Source organism: Syngnathus floridae, chromosome 13, assembly GCF_059516105.1.
Source record: "Syngnathus floridae isolate MCC-2025c chromosome 13, RoL_Sflo_1.0, whole genome shotgun sequence".
NCBI lineage: Eukaryota > Metazoa > Chordata > Actinopteri > Syngnathiformes > Syngnathidae > Syngnathus > Syngnathus floridae.
In genome coordinates, this window is record NC_142425.1 from 14,218,262 (window position 1) to 14,244,890 (window position 26,629).

At 42.9% G+C, this 26,629-nt stretch overlaps 1 protein-coding gene across 4 annotated transcripts in view; it reads right to left on the reverse strand.

The window, feature by feature from the left end:
- The window catches only part of lrp8 (low density lipoprotein receptor-related protein 8, apolipoprotein e receptor), a 57,797-nt gene that overhangs the window by 15,127 nt on the left and 16,041 nt on the right, over positions 1 to 26,629 (reverse strand). For all 4 annotated transcript variants that reach the window (XM_088393819.1, XM_088393817.1, XM_088393818.1 and 1 more), the window contains exons 3-10: positions 18,532 to 18,654; positions 10,885 to 11,013; positions 6,378 to 6,752; positions 5,106 to 5,228; positions 4,858 to 4,980; positions 3,160 to 3,279; positions 2,289 to 2,414; positions 382 to 553 (exon numbers count right to left, since the gene is read on the reverse strand). In XM_088393819.1, the coding sequence (XP_088249945.1) occupies positions 382 to 553; positions 2,289 to 2,414; positions 3,160 to 3,279; positions 4,858 to 4,980; positions 5,106 to 5,228; positions 6,378 to 6,752; positions 10,885 to 11,013; positions 18,532 to 18,654 (1,291 nt within the window). The remainder of the gene's footprint in view (positions 1 to 381; positions 554 to 2,288; positions 2,415 to 3,159; positions 3,280 to 4,857; positions 4,981 to 5,105; positions 5,229 to 6,377; positions 6,753 to 10,884; positions 11,014 to 18,531; positions 18,655 to 26,629) is intronic.

Below are 26,629 nucleotides of genomic sequence, written 5' to 3' on the forward strand. Positions count from 1 at the left end.
GGACAAACAGCTCTCTCCACCTTTAACTGTCATTCGTTCGGTGACAAAATCCCCCAGGTGTGACTGACTGACACACACACACACGCCCAAGCAGATACACTGTGGCAGGCAGGCAGGCAGGCAGGCAGGCAGTACTTTTGGGAGTAGAACTAAATGAACAGGATCCATTTATATTGGTGGAGCCGTCGCACAGACAGAACGCAAATGACTTGTCATCTGCTCTGCCGGGCCATATTCAATTGACCCAATGTTTCTCCTTCAAAGTAGGGGTGTAACGATACATCCATTTAAATCGATGCTGTCTACATCGACGAGAGCTGTGCTTATTTACTTCCTTTATTGACTAACGAGTAAAACTTGATGATGCGTGAGTGTGTCTACCTGTATATTTTGTGATGATATAAATCACTCCAGAACATCTTATTGGTGGCAACGTCAACATCCAGCGCCACAGCATTCTTCAGTGTCGGAACTACTTGCGTGTATTCGCTTTTCAGTAGATCAATACGACGGATCTCGTGGCGGTTAGTGAACATCAGGTAGGGACTCTTTCCTGAGGACGTACAAAGAGCAAGAATGGACAGCGCTGTCGTTCAATGCATTCGCAATTCCTCAGAGAATGACCTCGAACGGTTGGATTCACTGACATTAGTCATCTAATGTGTGTACGGGGGGGGTCGTACATTTGGAAAACTCTTTCAATACACACACAGGAATGAATCATTTTTGCGTGTTCTGCACATTAAACATCTTCAGAAAGATAAATAAATCGCAAGAAATAGGCAGTGCTATGTGCAATGCGCAATTTTGTTTCAACGTTTCAGTAATATGCCAAGAGAAGATGATCAAATATTCATGAAATCCAATAAAACATCTTTAGCTACTTAAAAGAAGGGAAAGAAGTGGTTTTGAAAGAAACAATCTTTGTTTTTGAAAATTAGTTCTTGAAGCTGCGAGCCAGCTTGGTTGCCACATTTAGACTTTAATCATACAGCATGTAAATTTAATGATGTGACCATTAATAAATAATTGAAAGAAACCTTTAAAGAAGTGCTTTTCTTGACAGACAAGAAAAGCTTGTGGCACAATCCAAAGCCATGCACTTCATTATTCAGACTGTACTTTTGAAAAAAATGGAACCATAGTGGTTAGGAAAACACATGTTGGTCGAGCGTTTCATATTTCTCTAATGAATTAGATTGAGTTGGAAGATAAAGGCCAAAAAACAACTCGATTCTATTTTAGGGATGACAAAAATGCGCTCCTCTGGTTGGTTCATACATCATGTGTTGGTCACTAGCGCATTAGTTACCGGGAAGGGCGGATTTTTTTTCAGCGGGATTCAAGCCTTGCAATGGTCAACATTCAAAGCACAACTCCTACTAGATTGTGGAGCTGCACACAATCTAATCATCTGGACTGCCATTAACAAATGGGATGTTTTTATTTATTTATTTAGTTTTCCAGATGCCAATTTTGGAAAGACCGTTTATGACCCTTGAAAATTTACAGGCATTTTATCAACGCAATGTCCTAAGCCAAGAGTGAGGGATTGTATTTGCATTTTCATTAGCACTTCATTCAGTAATGACATGGCCTTCGACCCGTGCTAACATAATTGTTTTTCTCTTTGCACACAGTTGAATTGGCCATGTAACGAAGCCAGTTAAGGAGTTCAATTCCACAAGAAGATGAGGAGAGCACTACAAACGCTGCTGGAATGTAGATGCAGATGTGGAGCTCATGAACAAAATAGATAAAGGATGCCACCAAAAACTAGCGACGAAGAGGAAAGGCAGCATTGTTGAGCCATGGGCTCTATTAATATGCTCAAATATGTACAATGACCTCAAACGAGAAAAAAAAAAAAAAAAAAAAAGCATCGCTAGTCTTTGCTCCCGTAAGCAGGCAAAAAGGTGGTTGTTAATTCAGCGTTCAAACTCCACTTTAATCCTTCACTTTACACTCCAGGGAAAGCATGGCAGCTGGCTGAAATCTTTTCATTTGTAAAGGCAGCAGCAGCAGCAAATATTTATCTTTCAACAGACTGCTGAAGAGGGTGTGCATACAAAGCAGGCTTCTCTTCTCTTCTCTTTCCAGGGGATCCCACCGAGAGATAAGAGCAGAGAATACAACGGGGACTGCCGGAAGTAAAGGGCAAATGTAATCTGCGAAAGGCCGGCCGGCCAACCGACCGGCCAGCCTTCAAATGTGCTTATGTTTGCACGTGTGCTCAGTCGTGTGTGTATTTTGGCGATTCAATGTGGCGTGTGTGATGAATGACTGACCCACGGCTTTGCAGGTCTTGGAGGCAGGATCCATCTCGAAACCTTCGTAGCATTCACACTTATAATCCCCTTTGTAGTTGATGCAGATTTGACTGCAGGCGTCGGGGTTCTCGCATTCATCGATGTCTGTAGGAACAATAAATAGGTACACGGTCAAATTTGCATCTTAAATCAGCTTTCCATACTGACATGGAATGCAACGGGAATGGTCACGCCTGTCTTTCTGTCGGCCATGTCACGGAACGGATGGAGAAGGGCGACCAAATGCGGCTTGGACCAGCTTGGTTTATTGAAAGGAACAACTAACAGACTCGGCAGACTGACAGAACTTACAAACAGAACCAACGACAGGACTGACCGACAAAGACGTGAGACAATATGACATCAGCGATCCGACCTTGAGTGAGTGCCACGCAGACACGACTTAAATACGAGACAGGTAACGAGAGAGAGGCAGGTGACTGTGATGAGTACGTTGATTGGGGGTTGACGCGGGAAGGGAAGGGAGGGGCGAGTACACACACGCAGACAGAAACCATGACAACCAACATATAATAAAACAACCGGCGACGAGTGGTGACATGCCAGTCTGTCTGTCTGTCTGTCTGTGTCACTCGCTTTTTCATTCCGACGACGCAAGTATTCATTTACAATTCAGGATTTTTTTTTTTTTTTTCAATATTGAAAAAAACTTGGAATGAGAAATGCAGTGTGCGTACACCGCATTTATTTTGATTTGATTTGACAAGGACAGTCTACATCAATTCTTTACTATTATTCTAATTGGAATAGTAACATCCTGTCCACTCGGCTAATGATGGGGGGGGGGGGCTCACAAGGTTATTTGCTCGTAAAGAGTTGTTTTCTTTACCTCCACAAGTCTTTTTGTCCAGAAGTTTATACCCAGAGGGGCAGTCACACATAAAGCCAATCCTGTGGTCCCTGCAGATATGGGAGCAGCCACCGTTGTTGTCCGAACACTCATTCAGGCCTGCACAGATGATAGGCGGAGAAGCAATATGTTGGCAGATGTGACTGACACCACAAGGGCAATGAAGAAAACAACAGGCAACTAACTCTTAATGCATGTCCGTAATTCATTTTGCTAGGATACGATTTTTTCATAAAGAACAAGCTGATGGGGGGAAGTAAGCCTAAGGAGAAGTGGATGACATTTATATACTACCTTGATCCAGTAACTCCTACAAAATGAAATTTTGCACATTGTGCTCTCTCCATGTTGTCCTATTCGCCTCATTGAGTTCTCCCCACTTTCCTCCTCTGCATGTCCTTTCTCTGTTGTAAGTCCGCATTTATCCTCTTGTCTTTCTTTCAGTTGGCCCCAGGGAGTGATGGCTTCAGAGAGCCAAAGCTGCTGCTGCTGCTGCTGCTTCATTACCGGTTTACATTAAACATTTAAGCTTCAAGGCCACATACAGGTACTGCTTGGAAATTAGGATTTGAGGAAATTTGAATTGGCTGGGATACTACAGTAGTACTGGCAAATATTGGTATCGAGAAAAACAAATATTTATATGACGTGTATGTACTTTGCAAATCATGCTGTTTGAAGTCCTCTCGTTACGCAGCAGTTCAAAATGAACTGTTTGAAAGTTTGAAAATCGAGACAAAAATATTTCAAAAACTTCTGGCTTGACTTTTCTTTATTTGATCTTATTCTACATTTTCCCAATTGTTTCATTTGATTGGCAGTTGTGCATCAGGAGCATTTCATCACTCTGAGGCAGCTTGGCTAAAGGTTTGCATTTCCAAAAAGAGCTGCTAAATGGACTGACTGCTCACGCAAAAAAAGGTGTGGAGACTGATCTCACCAGCCAGCCAGCCAGCCAGCCAGCCAGCCAGCCAGCCAGCCAGCCAGCCAGCCAGCCAGCCAGCCAGCCAGCCAGCCAGCCAGCCAGCCAGCCAGCCAGCCAGCCAGCCAGCCAGCCAGCCAGCCAGCCAGCCAGCCAGCAAACATCGAGCTAGATTGCCGCACAGCTCATCTCATCTCATGCCCTAATATACTTTGTTCTTTAAATCTTGACTAGCATCCAATTATACGTGGTACAAAATTTGATTGAAAACTAATCCCGAGATACATTTGCAAATGCATACGATGAAAAAGAAAGCTGCCGCTCCGTAATACATTTCCCCAACTTGTCGTCGTTTTCTCAACCGCGGCAGTCTGTTGACTTAACTTAGCGAGAGGCTGAAGTGAAATCGGTGAGCGAAGCTCGCTGAGGGCTAATTAGTATCTGTGTTGTGCGGATGGATAATCTGTGTGCTTCCTAATGGCCAATGTAGTCTGATCACATTTCCCTGTCTAAGATAGCACTAGAGGGCAGAGGCGCCAAGGTCTTTGATCATAACAAGGCACTTGAGAAATGTCCTGATTTAGTCTGCCTTGATCAAATTAAGCTCCTCTTATCGGGAAGAGTGACTGGCCATATTTGAACAACTGTGCCTGAAGATTGAAGTCTTATGTCGTATGCTTGAGCATACACGATGTGCGGGATGCTTTCAGTCAAATGAGCATTAATGTGTGGGTGTGCGTGCACGTGCATCTTACCACACTCTTTCATAGGTTCATCAGACCAGTCTTTGCAGTCTTTTACATTGTCGCACACCTTGCTGCTGTCAATACATTCTCCATTCTTACAGCGGAAGTGTCCGGCACCGTCACACTTTGTAACTGTCGACACCCGGCACAAATGATTATGAGTATACATGCATACAAAATGGCATTGCACATTCATAGGGAAAAAAAGAAAAAGGATCAATGCTTGCGGTACTTTTCTTGAATATTTCGTTCCTTACCATTAACGCAAGCGGCTTCATCACTGTAGTCTGGGCAGTCGTGGACCTTATTACACTGTTTGGTGCCGTGGATACAGGAGCCATCGCCACACTGGAACTCATCAGGTCGACATGTAAGCAGCGCTGAGGAGGAATAATACAAACAACCGGGGATGATGACCATTTGTAACACGTCATTCACTGGCCAGTCCGTCTATTTAGTGTGTGTGTGTGTGTGTGAAATGACAACTGATTGTGTTGCCAATTGACTAGAAATGCCCCAACAGCAAAGGCCATTCATTTATTATTTGCCTGTGCAAATATTCACATATTGACTTTTCTCTGCCAAAAGAAGGCAACGTAATCAACAGCAAAAGAAAAAGTGGAGCTATAAATCGTATACATTTACTATATGAAAGCATCAGGTGCTATTCACATTTAAGTTACAGTTTTTAAGACATACTGATAACACTGGCAGCTCCCTCACCCATTGCAATCTAAAAAGTTGTTCAAACAGTTCACCAGAGAGCCAACTATCCGTCCATGTCATTCAAAAGTCACTTTTACACAAGGAGTCATTTCAAGTAGGAGATAAACCACCCAGGGATCTGTTTAATGACTTTCAACATGGTCATGCCAGATGGGAGGTTGGATTGTACAAAGCCTCTTTTGATTGTGTGCCACGTGTACGGCAGCAATCAAGAAAGCAAGCAAGCAAGCGCAGGTCGTACGTATGTTTGCCACATCAATTAGACATGACACACAAAGTCCCTGTTCCGCCTTCGTCCTTGGAAAATGTATCTTTGGAAAATGTGTGTTTGTAGTGCGCACGAGTCTGCTGTCATGTCCCCGAGGAGTGTGAAGAGCAGACCAGATGGGCTTTGTGCTTCACCTCCCACACATGCACATGCACATGCAACAAACACACAGGCGCTATCGGCTTCTCTCATTTTGACAGATCTCACAGTTGCATGGCAACCCATTCTTGGATCATGATGAAGTTAAGTTAGTCTTGATCATCCTTCAGTCATTTTGAAACTCATTCATTTGTTTTGTTTTTACTCAATCAAGGATACAACATGCATTCTAATCATTTTCCAACAAAAACATGAGATCCGCGGTGACCTTAATTCGCCTGTCCAAACAAATTGGCACAAGTGAGAAACATCCCACCTTATGCTTTGCTCAATATTTGGAATTTAAGCAAAAAAAAAAAAAAAAAAGAAATCTGAAACAATCACAGTAGCACTTAAGTGTAAGCAAGGATAAATGGATGAATGACCATTTACTCACGACAGTTTGTCTCGTCGGACTTGTCCTTGCAGTCGGCATCTCCGTCACATTTCCAGCTGATGCGGACGCACTCTCCACTCCCGCACTGAAACTCGCTGAGCATGCAGCGCGCTTTCTGGGGCTCGGTCCTCCGACTGCAGCGCTCCATGGATTCATCGGACTTATCTTTACAGTCGGGATCGCCGTCGCAGCTCCACAGCGCCGGAATACACTCGGAATCATTGCAGCGGAACTCGTGCTGGCCGCAGGTGGGATGGGAGCACTTCTCTTCGTCGCTGCCGTCGCCGCAGTCGTCGTCGCCGTCGCAGACGAAGATGGCCGCTATGCACTTGGCGTTATGGCACTGGAATTCCTTGGACGGGCAGGCGTTGGCATCTACAGGTAACATACAGGTGCTGATGATTCATTTCAATATGCAGCAAATGCAAGGAGAAAATAAACTCAATTATGACACTGCACAAAAAATGGTGCAATCGTTGCATAACCTGAAATGTAGACGTAGTATTTGAATAGACGGTATAAACCAAATAACAGGCCGTACAACGCTCTGACCTTTAACACTGCCAGGGTCACAAGGTAACATTTGTATATAGCGCACTAGTTTGGGCATTCACCGTTTCTTCGGACACAGAGCCAAACAAAAGTGAAATAAATGCATCTAGTATATTGTAACACTGTGGAAATGTGATTCCATTATGAATACAGTCGCTTTTCCCAGAAAGGCAATTTTACGATCACAGGTCATCCTCATCTCAGAATATATGACAAAACAAATACAAAGTCTTACCAGAGACGCTTGGTACTATACTGTATGTCCCAAAAGCATCGACCTTTCGCTCCGTCTCAGTGACTGCAGAGCAAAAATGATCCTCTTTGCTCGCGAGTGCGGGGGAGCACTCCACAAGACATGCTGCAGGTTGAGCCACTTAGTGCTACTGAGTACAATAAGCAGCATCCTCTACCAAAAGGCACCAAGCATGGAGGCAAAGATAAGTGATCAGATGGAAAATTCACTTCCAAGCTTTTTGCCTAACACACAGAAATGGATTTTTAAAAGGTTTGCTATTTGTTAATGATGTACTGTGTATTCTCACAAAATCCTACCTTGGCTTTATTCAAATTGTCATTTCAAAAACCTGAAATAAAACTGGCACTGACTCTGGGGGACTTGAAATTCCTTCGATACAATTCGTTCCCTGAGCTCGTCAGCAACCTGCCCAATACGGACGGAGCTTCTACAACTTTTTATACATCTTATCCCATGTCGAGCAAAATGAAACAGGGGGATAGGGCTAAGCTTATTAACCTTTCTCTCAAGGACAAGTGACTCATAGGGTATATTTAGCTGGTCCGCCCACAACTGAAAGGATTTGAATGTGTTCAAATACAGGTGCACGTGAAACACGTTGACCACATTAGTACTCTGAGAGGCATCCAAGCACATCTGGCTTCAAGCTTTTAGAGCATGAAATTCAACAAACCCTACTTTGACATGATGTTAAATGAACTATGTCCCGCTAATGTGTTTTCCCTTCCTTTATCATCTGTGCTTGCGAAAGAAAAAAACCAACAGATGAGCTCCACCACAAAGGGACTTTGATTACACACAATTCAACTATCAAAGTAAGACGTGAAAACAAAATGAGCAGCACCTGGGCTTGTTTGAGCGGCGCAATGGGCCGTGCCGTGCCGTGCCGTGCCGTGCCGCGCACTCCACTCGGCGAGTGTTATGATCATCTATTTGATGAAATATTGATGCCTTTCCTTGCATCCATAGATGGAATCAACAGCCCAATGCATAATAGCAGATGAATGGATGTGTGGCACACATTATGGACGTTCAACTGGAGGATGGCCCATTTGTGGTGATCAAACTAAATCTGGGCGTGTACCTTACACACACAAATAAATAAAAGAAAACTCTTTTGAAGGGGCTACCATATTTGCAAATCAATAATACAGGAAAAGAACGTCATCATAATAATACTAATACAGGAAACGAATGTTTCACAGAGGCAGACAACCAATCCGACTCACATTCAGGACAAAGTACCAAAGCATATTCTTTGCAATGTGCAAGTAACCTTGACAAGACCGAAGCATGACCATCGTCGCATAGAAATAGATGCAAACCCTGAACTGTGAAGCGGAACATGACGTGGCAAAGGCAGAAGGCCGGTGTTTTCATCTTCATTTGCACCTTCTTTGAATGGAGCAAAGCTTGTGTCATCCAGCTTCCGCCGGCTGGCAAAAGTGACTCGGAATGTTTATGAGACCAATGATTTCATGGCACCTAAAACAAAAGTGCAACAGCCTTTGGGTGCATGTGAGCTTGCTCGTGATTCTTGCTGCATTACATTCCACCTACGCATGCAGTCAAAGGATTGAGATGGAAAGAAAAAACGTCAACATAAGAGGCTACAGATACCTCTGAAGAATGAAGAAGCTAAATCCCGCTCCAGTCATTTTTCATGTGGGTGGACTCTTCTTGCTTCTCTTTGGTCTGCTATTAAATGATGGAGTAGAGGATTCATTTACTGTTCACCGAGGGGCACCGTTTTTATGCCAGTATACTTTGCATCATTTTATTCTCTGACCACCCTTTGCTTTTTCCGAAAATGAAGCACACACAGCTCTTTCTTCACTGCCTTGCCATAAAACAGCAACATGCGTATGTACGTATCCCCAGTGGCCATCGATCCTGCTGTAGCGGCTTGCTGTAATGTAACATGGCCGCCGCACAAGTGATGTTAAAAGAGCAACAGGTCCCCAGAGTCCACAAGACTTTCTCAGACTACGGTCCTCTCTCTCCGTCTCGACGTTTCTGTTTGGAGCCGAACCTACTTGCAAGCACAGGCTCACTGCAGACAGATCATTCAAAGTGAGCGACTGGCCCCAACATACAGCAAATTCCTGCAGTAGAAATGCAGGATGGCACAAGAGCGAATCTCCATCTTGGACCCATGTTTGTCCCAATGGGATTGCTTAGCATACGGTTGCTGCAGCATCCATCAATTCAACAAAGCGTCCGTTTTTTGACATACATAAGGTATGGAGATGGAGACTTCATGTCGTGTCAGGCAAGGATTGACCCACATTTTCAGACGTGTTGCTTGCTTTAGGGGAGAAAAATGTAATTTGAAGGTCTATCACACTGCATCACACCTTGATCACCAAACTCTGCGGAAGCTCATTCACGAGCAAAGTCACACATGCCTTGGAGCATGGCACTGAAAATCAGCGCTTTCAAAACTTCTAATCAGCAATTAAGCGGAAATAACGTGGACTCTCCATAAAATAAAGTAAGTGTGCGGATAAACAAAGTGATTACAAAAGACTCAACTCGCAATTATTAGTTTCTTTCACAGTGGAAGGACTCCAGGCAACATTGAGAGCAATTCACTGCCAAGTCTGGGGACCAATCCAATGAAATGAACTTTTTTAATTGAATCACTGCTGGACGTCCTTTTGAAATCGGAGACAAGCAGAGATCGATTCATCCCGCAAAAGTCTGTTCTCATTTAACGACGCTTGATCTTTCAACCTTAAATTTGACTTAAAGAGTTTGGGAAGGGAAAAAAAAAAAAAGCCAAAGCGTTTCTCTTGGAGCCAAATATATGTAAATAGTGTATTTGATCAACATTCAGAGTCAAGCAGCAATGAAAGCAATTCAACATGAAACTTGAATACTCTTGATGTAAATCCATCCATTTTCTACACTGCTTGTTCTCATTAGGGCCGCGGATGAGCTGCAGCTTATCCGGACATACTTTGTGTAAGAGGCCTGCTATGATATTCAAAAGATTCAAAGGCTCAAGCTCGCACACATGACAACCAATTCGATCGCATCTTTTATACACACCACTTCCCTCTTTTAAAAGTTGCCTTGCGTTCAAACGGACACTTCACAGTCAAAAAACTGTTTAACATGAAAGCAATGATTTGAACGGCTTATGCGTGAGTTTGAAGTCAGTTCCATAAAGTCAGATTGCCTTTCATCACTTTTACCTTTAAATGATAGATGAAAGAATAATCCTCACAGGTTTTAATATTGGCTCAAGTCACTCACTCTCATAGGCACATTGAAAACACTGCAGAAAATCAATCATCATCCAGACATTCATGAATTATTTCAGAGCTTGATTCTCTCCTTGTTCACACAGCCGTTGGAGATGAGAGACAATAAAAGGATTTTATTGTCTCCCATTACTCATATATATATTAATGCCCGACGTTCCCAATAGAAGTGAAAAATACTTGGATCAATCATTAAAATGGTGTTTGAAAACATTTTGTTCTGAAATTGTACAAAGCACTTCTAAATTTTGGAAGTGTTGAACTAGAGGAAGAAGTGCTTCTTCTTGGATTGATACACATATATGTTGTTCATATCCTGGATTTGGACTGGAAGTCGAAAACTCTTGTCAACGGAGGTATGATGGCATTAAGATGGATGGATGGACAGATGGATGTTTTCCCCACCTAATAAGAAATTGCTGAAGCTCACCTGCGGCACAGTGCTCTTCATCGGCCCCATTCTCGCAGTCCCTTTCCCCATCGCATCGCCACGACAACGAGACACACTTTGCGGCCGTCCCGCCGCAGTCAAACTTCTCCGGTGAACACGTCTGCCGGCCTGTTGTTGTGAGAAAGGAGAGAGGGAGAGAGAGAGAGAGACCGTCGCTGAGTCAATCCAATGAATTACCTTGCAGCCCAAATGGAACAATATGCCACAAACAGCGAGTGTAATTTATTTGCTAACTACATGATTAAGTGTTGTAACTTTGGAAGAAATCGAAACAAATCCTGGCAGGGTTCATTTGAATACGAGTACAAGTGTAATTTATTTGGTGACTCCATGATTAAGCGTTATAACTTTCCAGCCAGTGGGATGATAAGCCTTTGAAATATGTTTGTCGCTCAAGAAGTTTTCAACTGTTGATGATATCAAATAAAAAATGCAAATAACTGTGTTTTGAGTGTTTACTCCATTGAATTGTTACTCAGCTGACAGATAGAAGGCAATGATTTCACTTTATGGAATCAACAAAGTGGATTTTAAATGAGTTGAGGTGGATCCTGAGGTCAAAAAAGTAATCTGGCACTTGAAGGCCATTGCAGTTTATTCTATCTATTCCAATGAAAAATGCTGGGGATTTGTGATTCCCCTCACAAGGCCTAGCTAAGTGACAATAATGTGCACGGTGTCGGGCTGGACTGAGCTCAGCTCAGCTCAGCTCAGCTCAGCGCTGTATGCTAATGAACTTTTGATGAACTACCTTCCTCATTTGCCTTCACAAGGAAGGAGGGAATCGGAGCATTTCAGCATGACAGCCGGCGCAACTGCTTTTCTGCAGCTGATTGATTTGGACAGTTCATAGCCTCACGGGATAATGCAGAGATCATTTATTTAGCACCAGGCGTGCGTTTGAGCCTGCCAGGTGATAGATATACTACGTTGCCCTTGACTCACTGTCTGTCACACGGACACATTGTCAAAACAAAGGCACGTGCGTGGGAGGAATAGAATTGCACACCATAGATGAGCATGGGCAGGATAGGCCTGGCCTGGAAGGGATTGCATGCACACTTAACCAATTTACTAGAATGACATCACAGATACGTACATACTAACTCACATTTGTATGATGTACACTGAGGATTGACTGTGTATTTCAAAAGAACAATTACAGTAGTGCTATTCTTTCTACTCTGATCATGAAAATAACTTGATATAATGACTACTGGATTCACAAGAGATTGTTGAACAATAGTGACGCATATGGAAAGATTAGGATTGTTGATGGAAGTGGAATTCTTTGTTAAATGGCATTTAGGTGATACAACTTCAACAACTTGTTAAGTTTTAGCGGTTCAATTTTACATTGAAGTTGACTGCATTTTATCTGCGCTACTTTGCAGGGTGTTCGCTATACAAGAGAATATACGACTACTAATAAGTGTTTGAAACTAAAGTTGGAATCTTCTTTGCATACTCGGAAGCACAGATAGCTTTCTCAAGGAATTGCAGTGCAAGCACTTCCAACAAAGCGGTTCCATTTTGAGAGTGGTCTTTCGGAAGAAGACGGGCGGGCGGGCGGGCGGCAGGCGGGCGGGGGCCATGGGAGCTTGCAGAACGCTCCCGTGTGAGCATCAATGATTCATGCAAGACTACAGATCTATGGATCAACCACTTATTCACCTGCTAAAGACTCCGTTGAACAATGCAGCAGTGTCAGGTATGCACGTTAACCTCATTATGACTTGTTAAGGTGGCTTGAGTCTTCGAAATGTGGGTTGATACGTGCGGTGCCATTTGCTACAAGTGTGAGCCTTTTAGGAAATGACGCGTGCAAAACAAAATGACTTGCCTCTTCTTTGACTGTGCTGATACACAGAAGCTTTAACTTTAGCATTATCCAATCAAAACGACACTAGGTTGGGCAAGATGCGGAGAAGATTTCCGCAACCAAAGTATGGCCCTTAATGTTGCTGTTTCACCACCTTCATCCTCCTTTTGTCCTTCAAATGTAAAATCCAATTTAGCCAACGTGCGTATGGAATACATCGGATTACATTTCAAATTAAGGTTAGTGTTGATTAGTGGCTTTCATCGGAACACTGATCTGCAATTATTAGCGCTCTGTTTTAAAGAGATGGAGAGCCCGTGTCGGAGTGCGCGCTGATCAAAGTCACGGAAAATGAGAGAAGAGAAAACTCGCTCGGAACTGAAGTAGAAACTGACAAGAAAGGATTATCAGTGGCAGAGGAAAGACACCATCATGAATCATAAGTTAGTGAATGCAGTAAAGGAGGAATAAGGACATACATTTATGCGCTGAGATGGGCTCGGGGCTAGAACGGTAGCTATAATACAATACAAGTTTATTTCACAACGGCTGGAGCTGTAACAAAGCGCTTTATGTTTAACAATGGGGCCACCACAGTATACGTACGTATGGCATTGTTTCCGGCCAGAGGCTGGTATTAAAGCTGTAGGCCCCATTATACAGCTCAAGGCTGGGCTGGGCTGGGTGACGGAGTGATGAGAAAACATTAGTAGTGCTGACACCATGGGCCTGTCAGTGCACCCGGGTCGTGATCAGGGTAAGAATAAGACAGCAGCACCAGAGACTCTTGCTACTTCAGACCAAATAACTAACAACTTCAAACACCTGCTTTCCACTCAGAAGTAGCTTTTTAACTGCAACTCTCCAAATGAGAGAAAGAGCTTTATTACAATGCACTCGACACACAATGATGAGCTTACGTGAAGGCTTCTCATTCCTTTTCCAATTCCTTCTTTTGCCCATTATGCATAAATGGACCTTGCTTAACAATGTGGAGCAACCTCCTGGAGTCATTTCCTTTTAATTAGGCTTACTTGGGGAACCGATTGCCCAAACTATCTCAATTATTTATGTTGTATTGGAATAGCCAAGATAAACAAGATCCCCAGAAAAACTAGCCTCTAAAATGTTGATTCAAATGAAATCCTTCATGTGTAATCATTTGGAGCACAGCGCGTGTCCACTTTACATCCCTCCACAAGTCTTGGAGCAATTTGGCAAAATAATAATCCAACGGGGTTTGTTAAGACGTAGCAAAGCAAATATGTATAAGGGTGACGGTCAACACATTCAAACTATAGAGCCACCTCTTTTGTACCAAATCATATCGTATTATACTGGCAAAATTGTTGTTCCACCCGACCTCGCCAGCAGAACACAACTGCTTTCTTAAGATGATCCATTTGTTAGGAAAAAAAGGAGGAAACCTTACATTTGGCTAATACAATGTGGCCCAGCATCAACGTATCGAAGACAATAAACAAAACAGCAAGCTAGGAAATGACAATTCTGTCCATGAGCAGTCACAAGATAATTGATCAGTCGAGCAACCTAATTCAATCATCGTTGACGATTATATGCATTACTTGGTGTTTTGAGGGCTGCTGGTGCACTAAGGTGGATAAATCAGTGATGCTGAAATGAAAAGCATGACTGCAAACTGTACATAATTATGTTTAATAAAGCCATTGGCAGTAATGTCTAGATTTCACACTACAATCTCGAGAGATAATGTGAGTGAGGTAGATGAAAAAATAGAGAGCTTAAAAGGCTAGTTGAAATCCCGATTGAATGCTAATGGAAATGACAATTATTCATATACATACCTGCTTGCTAATTGTTTACTCGTATATTTTGTATATTATGCCAAGAAGTTCATTTTAGTTGTGATAATCATCCTGGTGTATTTCAAAGCAAGTCATCAGTGTGAATTGGAATACAAATTTGGTATGCGAATGTGTGTTGGTTTATCTATTAACTAGCATATTTAGTTTTGTGTGTTGAGTTATTTAACGGTGTAATTCACAAGAGCAATCATACAAAATGAATGTGTCAAAAACATAATGAATGCAGCTTATTCCCATTTCCACCATGAGTGCCTGCCTGCACACATAATGCCTCTCTCTGCTGTATAATGTTTAGCTGGCTACAAATTTACACACACTATAGAATATAGTAGAAGCGGATAAATAAAAGAATCGAGAAAAAAGGGTTGAAAACACCCAAAAAAATGTGGCAGTGATACAGTGATTAATTGTGCTTCATAATGATGAAACTAAAACGGACAGATTTTTCTTGCAGTATTACGAAATAGGATTGACTAAATACAATAAGGAGCATGCACTGAAAATACGACGTATCATTATGACCCAAGAGAAGAATCCAAGAAGTGCAGAAAAGTGCAGATGAAAGCCTGAAATTACGACTTCACAAGAGACTGTGAGACGTCATTGTTTGCCTTCATAGTGGCAGAAATCATCCATAATGTATGACTTTGATATCATATGCGAGCATACATCCAAAGGCAATAGCTGTCAAGATTCAGTCAGCACTCACACTCACTGGCCAAAGTTTCAGTCAAAAAGTCTTGAAAACGGCGTTCATTGCTAAATTAGCCTTCAAACCTAGACATCTCAATCAAATGGGATGTCATTCTTTTTACAATGTCAAAATTCAGTGTTGATTGAGTCATCTAATCACAGTGGCAAGTTGGAGTTTGATATAACTAATAAGAAGAACTTTTATTTTTTTGCATGTTGCATTGTCGCAGATCGCAACGCTGAAATCGAAACGGGAGGGGCAATCCGCTGAGAAATGATGCTTGCCTTGGCCTCGTACATGAAATTGAAACCATCAGACAATGCAATTCACTGGTTCCTTCCTGATCATATTTACAAAGAATTAAGGAGCCACCCAACTAGCCTCCACTCATGAAAGGCTGACCGTCCCTCTCAAGCATGTGTATAGATGGGAAAGCTCCTTCCCACATGGAAGGGGAGCCTGCAAAATGCAGACAAAATTGCCAATCAGCCATACAAATAAAAGCTTTCAAATGCTGATCTGTGCTGCTTCAAACAGATACAACGGATAAGTACAATTTTGTCAGTGTTCACACAAATGAAAGAGGCTAGTTCAGTGCTATGTGCACGCTATCATATGCTCACTAAGGTACACATACTACGTAGCAATGGTTGGGAAAATTTGGACTAGATACGTACGCACTGGCACGAAAATGAAGAAACACCTGTTTTTACGCTTGCATGGCCCTTTTTGTGCTGTGGCAATGGCCTACTTTTGCATATTTGGGATGCGTCTTACTTAGTATTCGCGCTGCATCCCCCCCACCGCCGTCCCCGCAGCGTATCTGCAAATTTGATTACAAACCGTGGACTAAATCCGCAAAAATCACGTCTTGGGACCAACATGTCAGGTGACATTCTGTGACATCAGTGCTGTCTTCAGGTGACGTCTGTGACGTTCTACTTTTGGCAACTGTATTGACAGCTGCTGAAAAATCGCAATTCTTTTACATCATTGAACGTTTCTGAAAAGGTAATGCAACAATGACCTTCCCAAGTAATTCGTTATGTTGATGTAGGAGTAATTCAATGACTTTTTTGGAACAGTAACGAGTAACTGTAACGAACCATTTGAGGTTCCACTGTATGCCCGTTTCCTAAAATGTTCAAAAGCAATTCAGAGTGAATAGATTGGGGTTTTGAACAGTAGCTGGAAACTTGTCAAGGGTGTTCCGTAGCAGCTCAATATGCAGGTGAAGGTGTTGGGCTGGTGCAATTCAATCATCTTCAACCTGTTTATTGAGACGCTTGCTTGCTAGAAGGGCTCAGGTTAATCCCCTTGTTCAGTCTGACAGAGCCAAATGAGTGCGTGTGTGTAGGTGTATTGTGCGCGCACACACACACACACACACACATTGCATGAGTAGCGCTCCAATGAGCACTGATTGGCGCACTACAGATGCTTGCTAATGCCGGTGGGAATGAGCAAAAGCTGACTTGGCGTGTGTTGCACTTTGCTTTGTGGCGCTTTCTTGACCACGCTCACGACTGAAAAACACTCAAGTCCAAAATCGTCTTTCCCTACTGAAATGAAGTGTTTTGAATGAGACTTAAACTCTATAATATTGTATGTGATCAAATATGAGGTCATGGCATAGTTACTAAATACAATGATAAAGAATAAACACTTTGGTCCCACTTCCTTCTCCAGTGCACATGATGTACCTTGGCCACCTCGGCGCGAGATAAGATCATTCCAAATGGAACCACTTTTGGGGCATTCGACTTTGAGGGGATTCCAAACAACCTGCATTGCTTATTAGACGTGCAAGTACAGTATTTGCATTTGTGTTTGGAAGGGAGCCAGTGTTTGCGTCTATGTATCAGAAGCATCACCGGAGATCCATAGTTAATCAGTAGTCACCAGAGGTTGCAGGGATCAGCACATCGACCCTTTCTCTGGCGAATCAATTCAGTAAAAGGCCTTACTTAAGCTGAACTCGCATCACAAAGTGTTGATCCTACAGTGATGCAGAAAGGACTGAGAGGATTAAATGCTACATTGTAATGGGATGGAGGGATGTTTACCAGTCCCTATGTTGGAGATAAGAACGATTCTAAATAATAGACTACAAGAAGGCCTGAATTTGCTCTTAAAGGCCCCACTGGTTAATTAGCGATTATGCTGAGGACAGACTTCTACTATTTGGAGGATGGACTCTGAGAATGCCCGCCCATTCGGTCGTTAAATATAGTGCATCCAGTTGTGATACATTCAAAAGAAAATCACGCCAAATAACTAGCAATACCGGGGAGGTTGACAGGTAGGTATTTCTGATTGTCAAATGCATCTGACTAAATAAGATCAAGTTGGACTCATGTTTTTCCATTGAAAAAGAATAGCCATGAACAAACAACCATACTGACTGAATGAATAGTCTTTTATACCACAGAGGTTTTAGTGGCCTTTAATGTGCCATCTATAAAATGTAACTGCTGGCAATGCAAACACACACACACACCATAACCTAGCGGTAATTGTTGTCACACTCAACCTGGTTTAAATTCACAGAGTCTATTTTTTTTTTTTTTTTTAAATTGCAGCATGAGCGGTTACCTTTTTAATCAGACCTTAAGGGAAGAAATGGGCCTTTAATTACATGAATGGCCTAAATTAGAAAGGCTATCAACACTGGCTACAACAAAACAAAGAGACACGCTTTAAATGCTACATACTGAGAAATCCCTAGACGACAACCATGATTAAACTGAGAATTAAGATTTGTTTCTCTGTGATGATATCTGGGGCAATGAAATGTTGGTTGACAATGTTATCTGAGCCCCCACACTTTAAAAATGGAATTGTCTGTAAAAGTAATTAATTGACACCCCCCAAGTGTGTGGCCGTCTGCTTTGTGATACAACCAGATAAATAAATGATTTAGTCATCTTCGCGTGAACATTTCTTTCACTGGTCGTTGTCATGAGCAAACCCTGTGTGCATAAACGTGCTCAAGTGGTGGACGTAGGTAGGTAGGTAGGTATGATTGCAGAGAAATGGGACACACAAGCATCTCAATGTGCCGGAGGGACAGCATCTGTGTCTGCATGTCACTTCATTTCAACGTACGGACACTGCAGTAAAATCACGGGAAGGAAGGAAGTCAACTGGAGGCCTACTGGCAGCGCGACTACAGTCTTTGTTTGCGTGTGCCAAGTGACCAGCCAGACTGCGGTCCGTCCGTCTGCGTTGCTCATCTACGTATGTCGAATTGGGCTACTTACTGCAGATTGCGTCAGCCTCGTCGGAACCATCTGCACACTCCTGCTCCCCGTCGCAGCGCCACCTAGCGGGAACGCACTGGCCGTTCTTGCAGGCAAAATCCGTGGTTGCGCATGTCTTCTTTGCTGTAAAGAGGAATATATTCGTTAATATGAGGCTACTGCATCGTATTACGAAATTTGCCACAAATCATTTGAAGATAGTAATAGCAGCGGCCTATAATGCAACGAGTGGGAATGTTGGCCTTGCTTAGTTGAAAACATACTTTGATGAATCCTGATGAAACATTTTAGAATGTTCCAGGTTATTTGTCATCTATCTGACAAATAAGAATGGCTTCCCAAAAAGCGCGCAGGGCACACAACAAATGCAGATATTCTGCAGATAGAGAATGATACGTAATTGGCCCTCGTCAAACGTGCTTCAAAGACAAAAAAAACGATTTTGCCATGCAATGCTTGGGAGATGACTTGACTTGCTTTAGCAATCTCCCTTGTGTGCGGGCGGGCGGGCGGGCGTCTGTACATGCTCATGAATGTGTTGATATGCTCCCTGAGGAAATGTTCTCTTTCGCTCATTTTGAGAAAACAGACTCATATCCTTTTTCTCATTTCTAATTCCTCACAGTATTACTTTTGCTTGCTTTGATTTGCCAGGCATTCATGTTGAGGGTTGATGAAAGCAAATGTGCTATATAAAAAAATGCAGTGAATTGAGCAAAGTGCAATGAAAGTAAAAGGCTTGTTTACATACCAAGGTGCGTACATAACACAGCCACTTTAACCTTCAATCATGCCATCAGACACTTCTTTTGGATTAGGTTGTCTTTTCAATGGTGGCCCATAGCCAAGCACGAGAATCGACAGTGCATCTGCGCAGTGACTGCACACATCTGCCATGGTGGAGTCAATTCCAGCTGTTAGTATTTATAACGATAAATATCTTGCGACTGGGAGGTAGATGGTGCACAGCCGCAAAAATGGTGTCAGATGTAAATATTGAAAATGACTTAACGGTTGCATGGATGTGAATTAATGAATACCCCCCAAATCCCAACTTGATAAACGCTTGTTTTATTGAAAGGGACAGATTCTAAAAGCGGGTTGAGTTAGACAGTCAAGTGATGATTCCAAAAGCATCCAAAGGACAAGACTCTGCTTGACTCTGTGTTGTGGCAGCTCCCAGAGGATATGGAAACCTCAATAATCATGTATTCGAAATGTATTCCTTGTAAAAGCAATTAGGTTTTAGCACACCCACCCGGAAACACAAAGAAAACAAGCAAACAAATGTTCCCGCTGGCTGAATGAATCGACGCTCGCTGTGAGCTCTGCAAGTCCTCTTTGCTGTATCGTCGCCATTCATGTCCCAAGCTGCACACATGCAGCGGCGCACCGTTAGCCAGCCCACATGACAAATTATCACTGGGCTTATTGTCAAAAATCATGCACCCGCTGAATTACGTTATCGGAAATGTGGAGCTTTTGAAGAGTTGCAGCGTTTGGAGCCTGCCAAAACAAAAAATCGACCTGCTGACCAGAAAAGTATCTGCCACTTGGAAGCAATACAGAACCTTAAAAAGGTCAGATGCTGTTCATAAGAGCATTTGAATTAGCATTTGACAGAGTCCCTTGCGTACGTATTTCTCTTTGATATGGGTTCAAAGGCTGAAGACGGTTTGTGGTGAAAAACACAAAGGGAATCCCAAAGTGCTACAGACAGATACGCCAGAGGTCAATGTGGATGTGGGATCATTCTTTGTGGAAAAATCCACAAATGGTGGATGAAAGTCAATCAAAACGCAAGTGCTATGTCGCTGGAGATCAGTGTTTTGGTTACCAATGACCTGAAGTTACCTCTCAATGTGTAGCTCTTTTTTGTGGGTATCAAGGCCACGTTTGTGATATAACCACTCTCCCACTTCTTCCCTTGCATGTTTCCCAGTCACTAGGTGTATCCACGGTTACCCCGGAACACTGGAATACAAATACGCGCGCGCACACACACCAAACTGGCCCGTCTTCGGTCCTGATCCACAGTGTCACACACGCCGTCATCCTTCATTAACATATTTGCTGTTTTCAACCACGGTGGAGATTGATCAGGAACAACAATGTGCAACAACAATGTGCTCGTTGGGTATCGAGGGCCGCTAATCAGGGCTGGATATTCCTCACCTTGTTCCCGTGCCTCCAATCCATGCCCATGGAGATAGTCTCCAGAAGGTATGTGTGCTGGGAGTGTCCAGATATTGTGTCAAAAGGGAGTGTCAATAAAAGGACTCCCAGCAGGTAGTACTTTTGGCTGCTGCACAACACAATGGTGCAATCGTTGTTAGCCGAAGCAAGCAAAAGTGACGCCAGGAGGGTGAAGGGCAGAGGGTGGCTGCCGCTTGGCAGCTCTTGGAGGGAGGGAGGGAGGGAGGGAGGGAGGGAGGGAGGGGGGAGGGAGGGCAGCAGCTTTTTTGGTGCTCACCAACAAAGCCCACCTCTTCATAGCCATCCAGAGATGCAAATCGCTCTTCATCAAAGTTTCACACTCGGCTTGCGGTGAACAAAATGCCAATGGCCGCTACTTGGCAAGGACTCTCTGCACATCCTCATCCTCTCTTCACTTGGACTGTTGTAACCGGCAGCAAGGTGAGCACACTCATTCACTCGCATAATAGCCAGGCACATTTTCACACATATTTGACATCGAAGCCCTCTTATTTATTCCCTGAGGCCTAGCTTTTATTTGGAAAAAAAGGAGAAGTGGTACAAAAGCCGGACGGATGCGGTGGGGCTGCATCCAGTGTCACAAAGCGAAACCCAAAATGAGCACAGCTTCCCCAATCAGCCATCACAGAGATCACCAGCAACCAGAAGAGCAGCTTCATCCTAAAGGACAATATCCTTGTCGTACACAGATGAGATGATGGACAATAGAAAGACAGCAAGGTGCGCTTAATTACAGCACGTGTTAAGAGACTGCCTTATTATCCCCTTTCTTGTCCTTTCTTTTCCATCCTATCATGACTTCCAGCATTTAAGAAGGGAGAGACAGACTTAACTCTCTGGCTTAGAGTGATAACAGTATGGCTTAAACCTTCGCCAAGACGCTCGGAATATTCTGGGGAGCTCTGTGCATTTTTCAGGCTGAGCCAACAGGTCAAACAGCCGACACCGCATTTGCATTTTTGGAGACTATCCTTGGGTGGAGAAGTTTCTTTGACTTCCTTTGAGTCTTTGTGAGTGCTTTTTGTGGTAGGGAAGAAAATTGGACACCTTTGACAAGCCAAAGTCCCAGTTAACTTGTATGCCCAAGTGTTTTGGAATGACTGCATCTGATTCCACTTAACACAGACAAAAGTCTGAGAGCAAAATGTGGGTCTTCTATTGACAGCCGCACTGAAACCAGCAAAGGCTTGTCAATCTAAATGGGAAAAATAGATTGAAAGTATGTATGTGAAAAAGCCTCGTGCCTATTGCAAGGTCACGCGTGTTACGAACGGATCCTTTGAACCGAGAGAATCGTGGAACTCCGGCCGGGCCTCCCAGGAACGAAAAAAAGGGAAGTCGGGGTTGCTTTTTTTAATTTTTTGCAAAAACTACAGGGATTATTCAAATGAGGAAGATAGGGGCCATTTGGACTGGCGGGCGGGCAAGCATCAATTCTTTAGAATAAGAAGGCTAAAAGCAAGTGCAGTGTTTTGTTTAGGTAGGGTCACTTCTTGGTAGTTAGTAGATCAAATCCCCCTGACTCCTTGGCAAAGCAAATAGAATCCGCTTTGTGTTGTTTTCATTTCAAACTTGCAGATACACAACTGCTTTTGGTTACGTTCCAAATGATATTATAGTACGTGTGGGCGCTGGGGGGAAAAATGGCCACCGCCAGACACGGCTGTGTCAACAGTTTCAACTTCTCGCTTTAATTGTGTCCTTCTATCAGCAGATAATTGCTAAGAGCAATCTGGGATGAGTCATTTATCATGTGTCTGCCATCCGTGACTGAATGGAGTGTGAATAAGGCAAAGGCCTTGATGATTAGTATTCTTTGGAGACAGCCCCCACCGCTATCAAAATGCAAGGAAGTCCTCTCCTCATTCAGTGAGGACGAACGAGACAGCAGAGTTGTGTCTACCGTGCAAACAGAGCTTGAAAGAGCTCGCACACTTACAATGCTGCACTGTCTTGCCTCTTTCCAAGGTAGGGCTTGACGTTCTCTGAGATATGACTGCTTTGCTTTTGTTTCACCCAAGACTGCAAACATTCTGGTTCAACCCGCGGTCGAGCAGCCAACACATTCACAACGATGGTTTTATCTGTCAACGTCGCTGCTATTTTCTCAATAATATCAGCGCAAGAGATGAAAGACATTGTTAGGGGGGTTGTCTCTTTTTCATTTGCCCATCTTTCCATCGGCGTATAAAAGAGGTTTTTTTGTGGTTGGTGTCATTGGTAATGCTTAATCCAAGCTTTTCAATTCTATGGTACATTACATCAATTGACTGGGAACTACTTTTGGCCTTCAGCGACACCTTTGCCAGTGATGATGATGATGATATCGCTCAAGGAAAATGACATTTGGTTTAAGTTCACAGTGATCATTGGGGGAATGTGCCAAAGTCAGACCAGGGTTGCAGTGTTGCAGCTAAGCAAACAAACTACTCTCCCATACAGGTAGCCACACTTTCACCAACTTTATGGAACAATTTGTCTCTCTTTCAGAGCTAAGCTTGTGGAATCTAATTGTATTAGCAGGAGACGTGGGGAAGAAGAGTGAGAACCCAACCTGGTGAGCAAACACCAGAAATGGGATTTGGATCTGACAGATGAGACAATAATCCCTCGCTCTGACACTCTGAAGCTGATCCGTCTTTCCTCCCAATACTCTTTCAGGATATGGCTCTTCTTCTTCACAAAGAGAATTTCCATCACATGACAAAGGTAATGGCAGAAGATTTTAAGACCTAAAGGATCTCGCATTTATGTAGCAATGAATTTTACACACTTTGTAAAGACAGAGAAGAACAATAGAGTTTCATTTGCCAGAGGTTTTTAGCTCAGGTTCCTATTTTCTGAAGCTTATTTTCAAACATTGAAAAAGGATTGGAAAAAAACTAAAGAGGAGAGCAGCGAGAAAGGCGTGAGAGAAATGTTTTGAAGGGTTCAACTGTGAACTCGTTGCTTTTCTGCCCCAAACAAAGGGCAGCCATTGTTGTGAGCAAAGGCCTTTAAGTCAGAGTCAGGCCCCTTTCCCACCCCGTCCCACACAGGGTGACAACTATAGGTTTGAACTCTGAGATTAATGTTGCTCCTCTTTCTGTCCCAAACACTGGCTGGCGACTTTATAAATGCTTCCTCCCCATCACTTAGAGGAAAAACACACACCAAGACCTTGTGTGCAAACGGGCACAAACAAGGGCTAAAGGATGGAACTCAAAGGCAAGACAAGTCACACCATGTGAAAAAAGATTAGGACCAAATCAAAGGAAAGGACTTTGCAGTCAAACCTTTCTTAAAACCTCCTTTTTATAGTCTTAACAAATCCAGCAGAAAAATCCAATCCAATGCAACAACTGTTTGGAAACTTGTTCTATTACTTTATATTTATGTTTATCAATTGTATTCATTTTAGTTACTAATAATACAGCCAGCATATTTTAAATGTGTGTGGAAAAGTGCATACAAGTAGAGAAAGAGAAAAAGAAAGGCGAGTCCTCCAAATAATATGAAGTGTGGCAGAAGCACGGAAAGACAGAATTGGTCTCCTCGCGTAAGAATGAACACAATTTGAAAGAAAGCTGAAGGCGAGCTGAGAAAAGGATGAGCAATATAAAATTAAAAAAATCCTTTATTTTTTAGAGCGTTCATGAAGTGCATCACACTTACTGCAGTAACTTTAATAGAAGTGAAAAGAAATTCTTTTGAAATCCTGAGCGGTATATAATATCAAATGGAAACGAAGATGAGAGCGAGAGGAGAAAAAAAAAAAAAAGTCCATGATACTGTGCTTCTTGATGAGCGGACTTACAATTCATTGCTAAGCGCAGTCAGGGAGTGAAAAAACTTGATATCGTCGTGTGACAGGTCATAATAAGCCACTGGAATGGCAAAAGGAGATCAACTTTTTCTTACAAACGGTTCTTCTGATTGAAACTTAAGCAAGCCAGCAAGATCCATCATGAGTGATGGAATGTCAACAGCATCTAGTGCTGGCATTTACACATGTATTTCTCTCAAATAAATATAATTATTCATCTAGACTCACCACCCACATTCCCTTGACGTCTTTTGCGATAAAGGTATATTTTTCCATATATTGTGCAGCCCGAATTCCCACCCGCATTTATTTGCCATCAGTATAAATCGCTTCAAACAGGCACTTTCATATCACAGAACGCCATCCTAAAAAAGGATCTTGTGTTCGAATGTGAGATTTATCGGGATTTGGCTTCAAAAGAAGACCAACGGGAATTAAAGAAAAAAAAAAAAAACGTTTCATGTGGGATCCAACAGAATTGTTTATAAAGATTTCAAAAGAGTGTGTTGAGCAAACTTTGACCACCATGACACTCAACATTCACTAACAAGGGTTCAAAACAACCAGAACGATAACAATGGATGCTTATTTGTTTAATTGAAGAGGGCTTGTTTGAGAGCAAAGAATCAATGACATGGCAAGGAAACAAGTAGGATCAATATTTCACGGTAAAAAAACCCAAAACTTTTTTGAAGGACTTTTCACACCAGTAAGAGTGTGAAACAGCACCCCACCATAAACTATATGCAGACAAGCCAGTTCATTTTTGTTTCCATCCCACTAGTGAGCTAATACTTTTGAACTGCTTCATATTAGTCCCTTAGCACAGCACACAACATTGCCTGTATTGACAACGGGCAGTTTACAGAGCTCGGCTCCATCGATCCATTGGAGCCACGCTTAGGCACGACCGTGCCAAGCTCGGAGGGGAAAAGCAGCCAGGCGTTCGTTCACTCGGAGTGAGATGTGACTTTCTTAGCCGGCCGGCAATGTAGAGACAGCGGCAAAATCTCATTTCATGATTCGGTGCCGTGTAGGCTAAAGCGCACGGCTGAGAGCACATCCCCGCGGGGGCGAGAGACACTTGTCTGGATTGAGGACGCCGGGGGGGAGAGAGTTAACAAAATGGAAAGCTGTAGGGTGGCGGGCGTTAAAGTGGCGGGAGGGATGGAGAAAGCATCTGACAGCATCAGCTAATGCTTTATTGATTGAGAAAACACTTGCATTTTTTTAGATCCTGACCATGGCTCAATCCAAGTTCATTTGTACAATCACCAGTTATGAGGGGGAGGGCGTGTGTTTGCGGGACAACTCCAAAAGTATTCATATCACTACTGTTTTAATAAAAACACAACCTGAGAAGAACATGCGAGTGGCATACGTATGTACTTGATGTAGCTCAACCAATGCGAGTCATGAAGCTACTTTCTGCTGCAGGCTGCTGCTGCTGCTGCTGTAACAGAGGCACTGGCATTAAAATTGATACACACAAGCAATATTTAAAACAAGGGAGGGATTGATGCAAAGAGAAACCAATCAAAGAGAGGCTGGCAGGCTAGCAAGCAGTGAAGTCTTTAAACTCTGCATGCCCACCAGGCCCAAGACAGACTGCCGTGACCTTGTCTGAGCACCACGTTTCCCATCTCCAGAGATCAGTATTTATTTATGTCAAAAAGTCTCCTCGTAACACAGTTAAGCTCGCGCACTTGGAGCAATGTGTTCACTGATAAGCATGTGTAAATTTGCCTCATGCCCACATTGCAGTCATTGAACCCTAATTAGAATTTTAGTAGGGAAATTTGGAGATACATTGGAAAAATTGCTTTGTCTGCTGTTCATGGCTCACTGAAAGGGGCAGACTACAGAGCCAGATAAAAATGCACGAGCCCTTTTCAACACACACAAATGGCATTTTTTATTTGCCTTCTATTTAATGTGTATTTCTAGGTTGATTCAATTTAAGTACATCAAAGCAAATGTTAAATAACAACAATTCCTCTGAGAAAAAGCCATTGTAGGAAAAAAAAAGAACATTTTGCTGATTAATATGGTCATCCTGACAAGGTGACCGAGGTG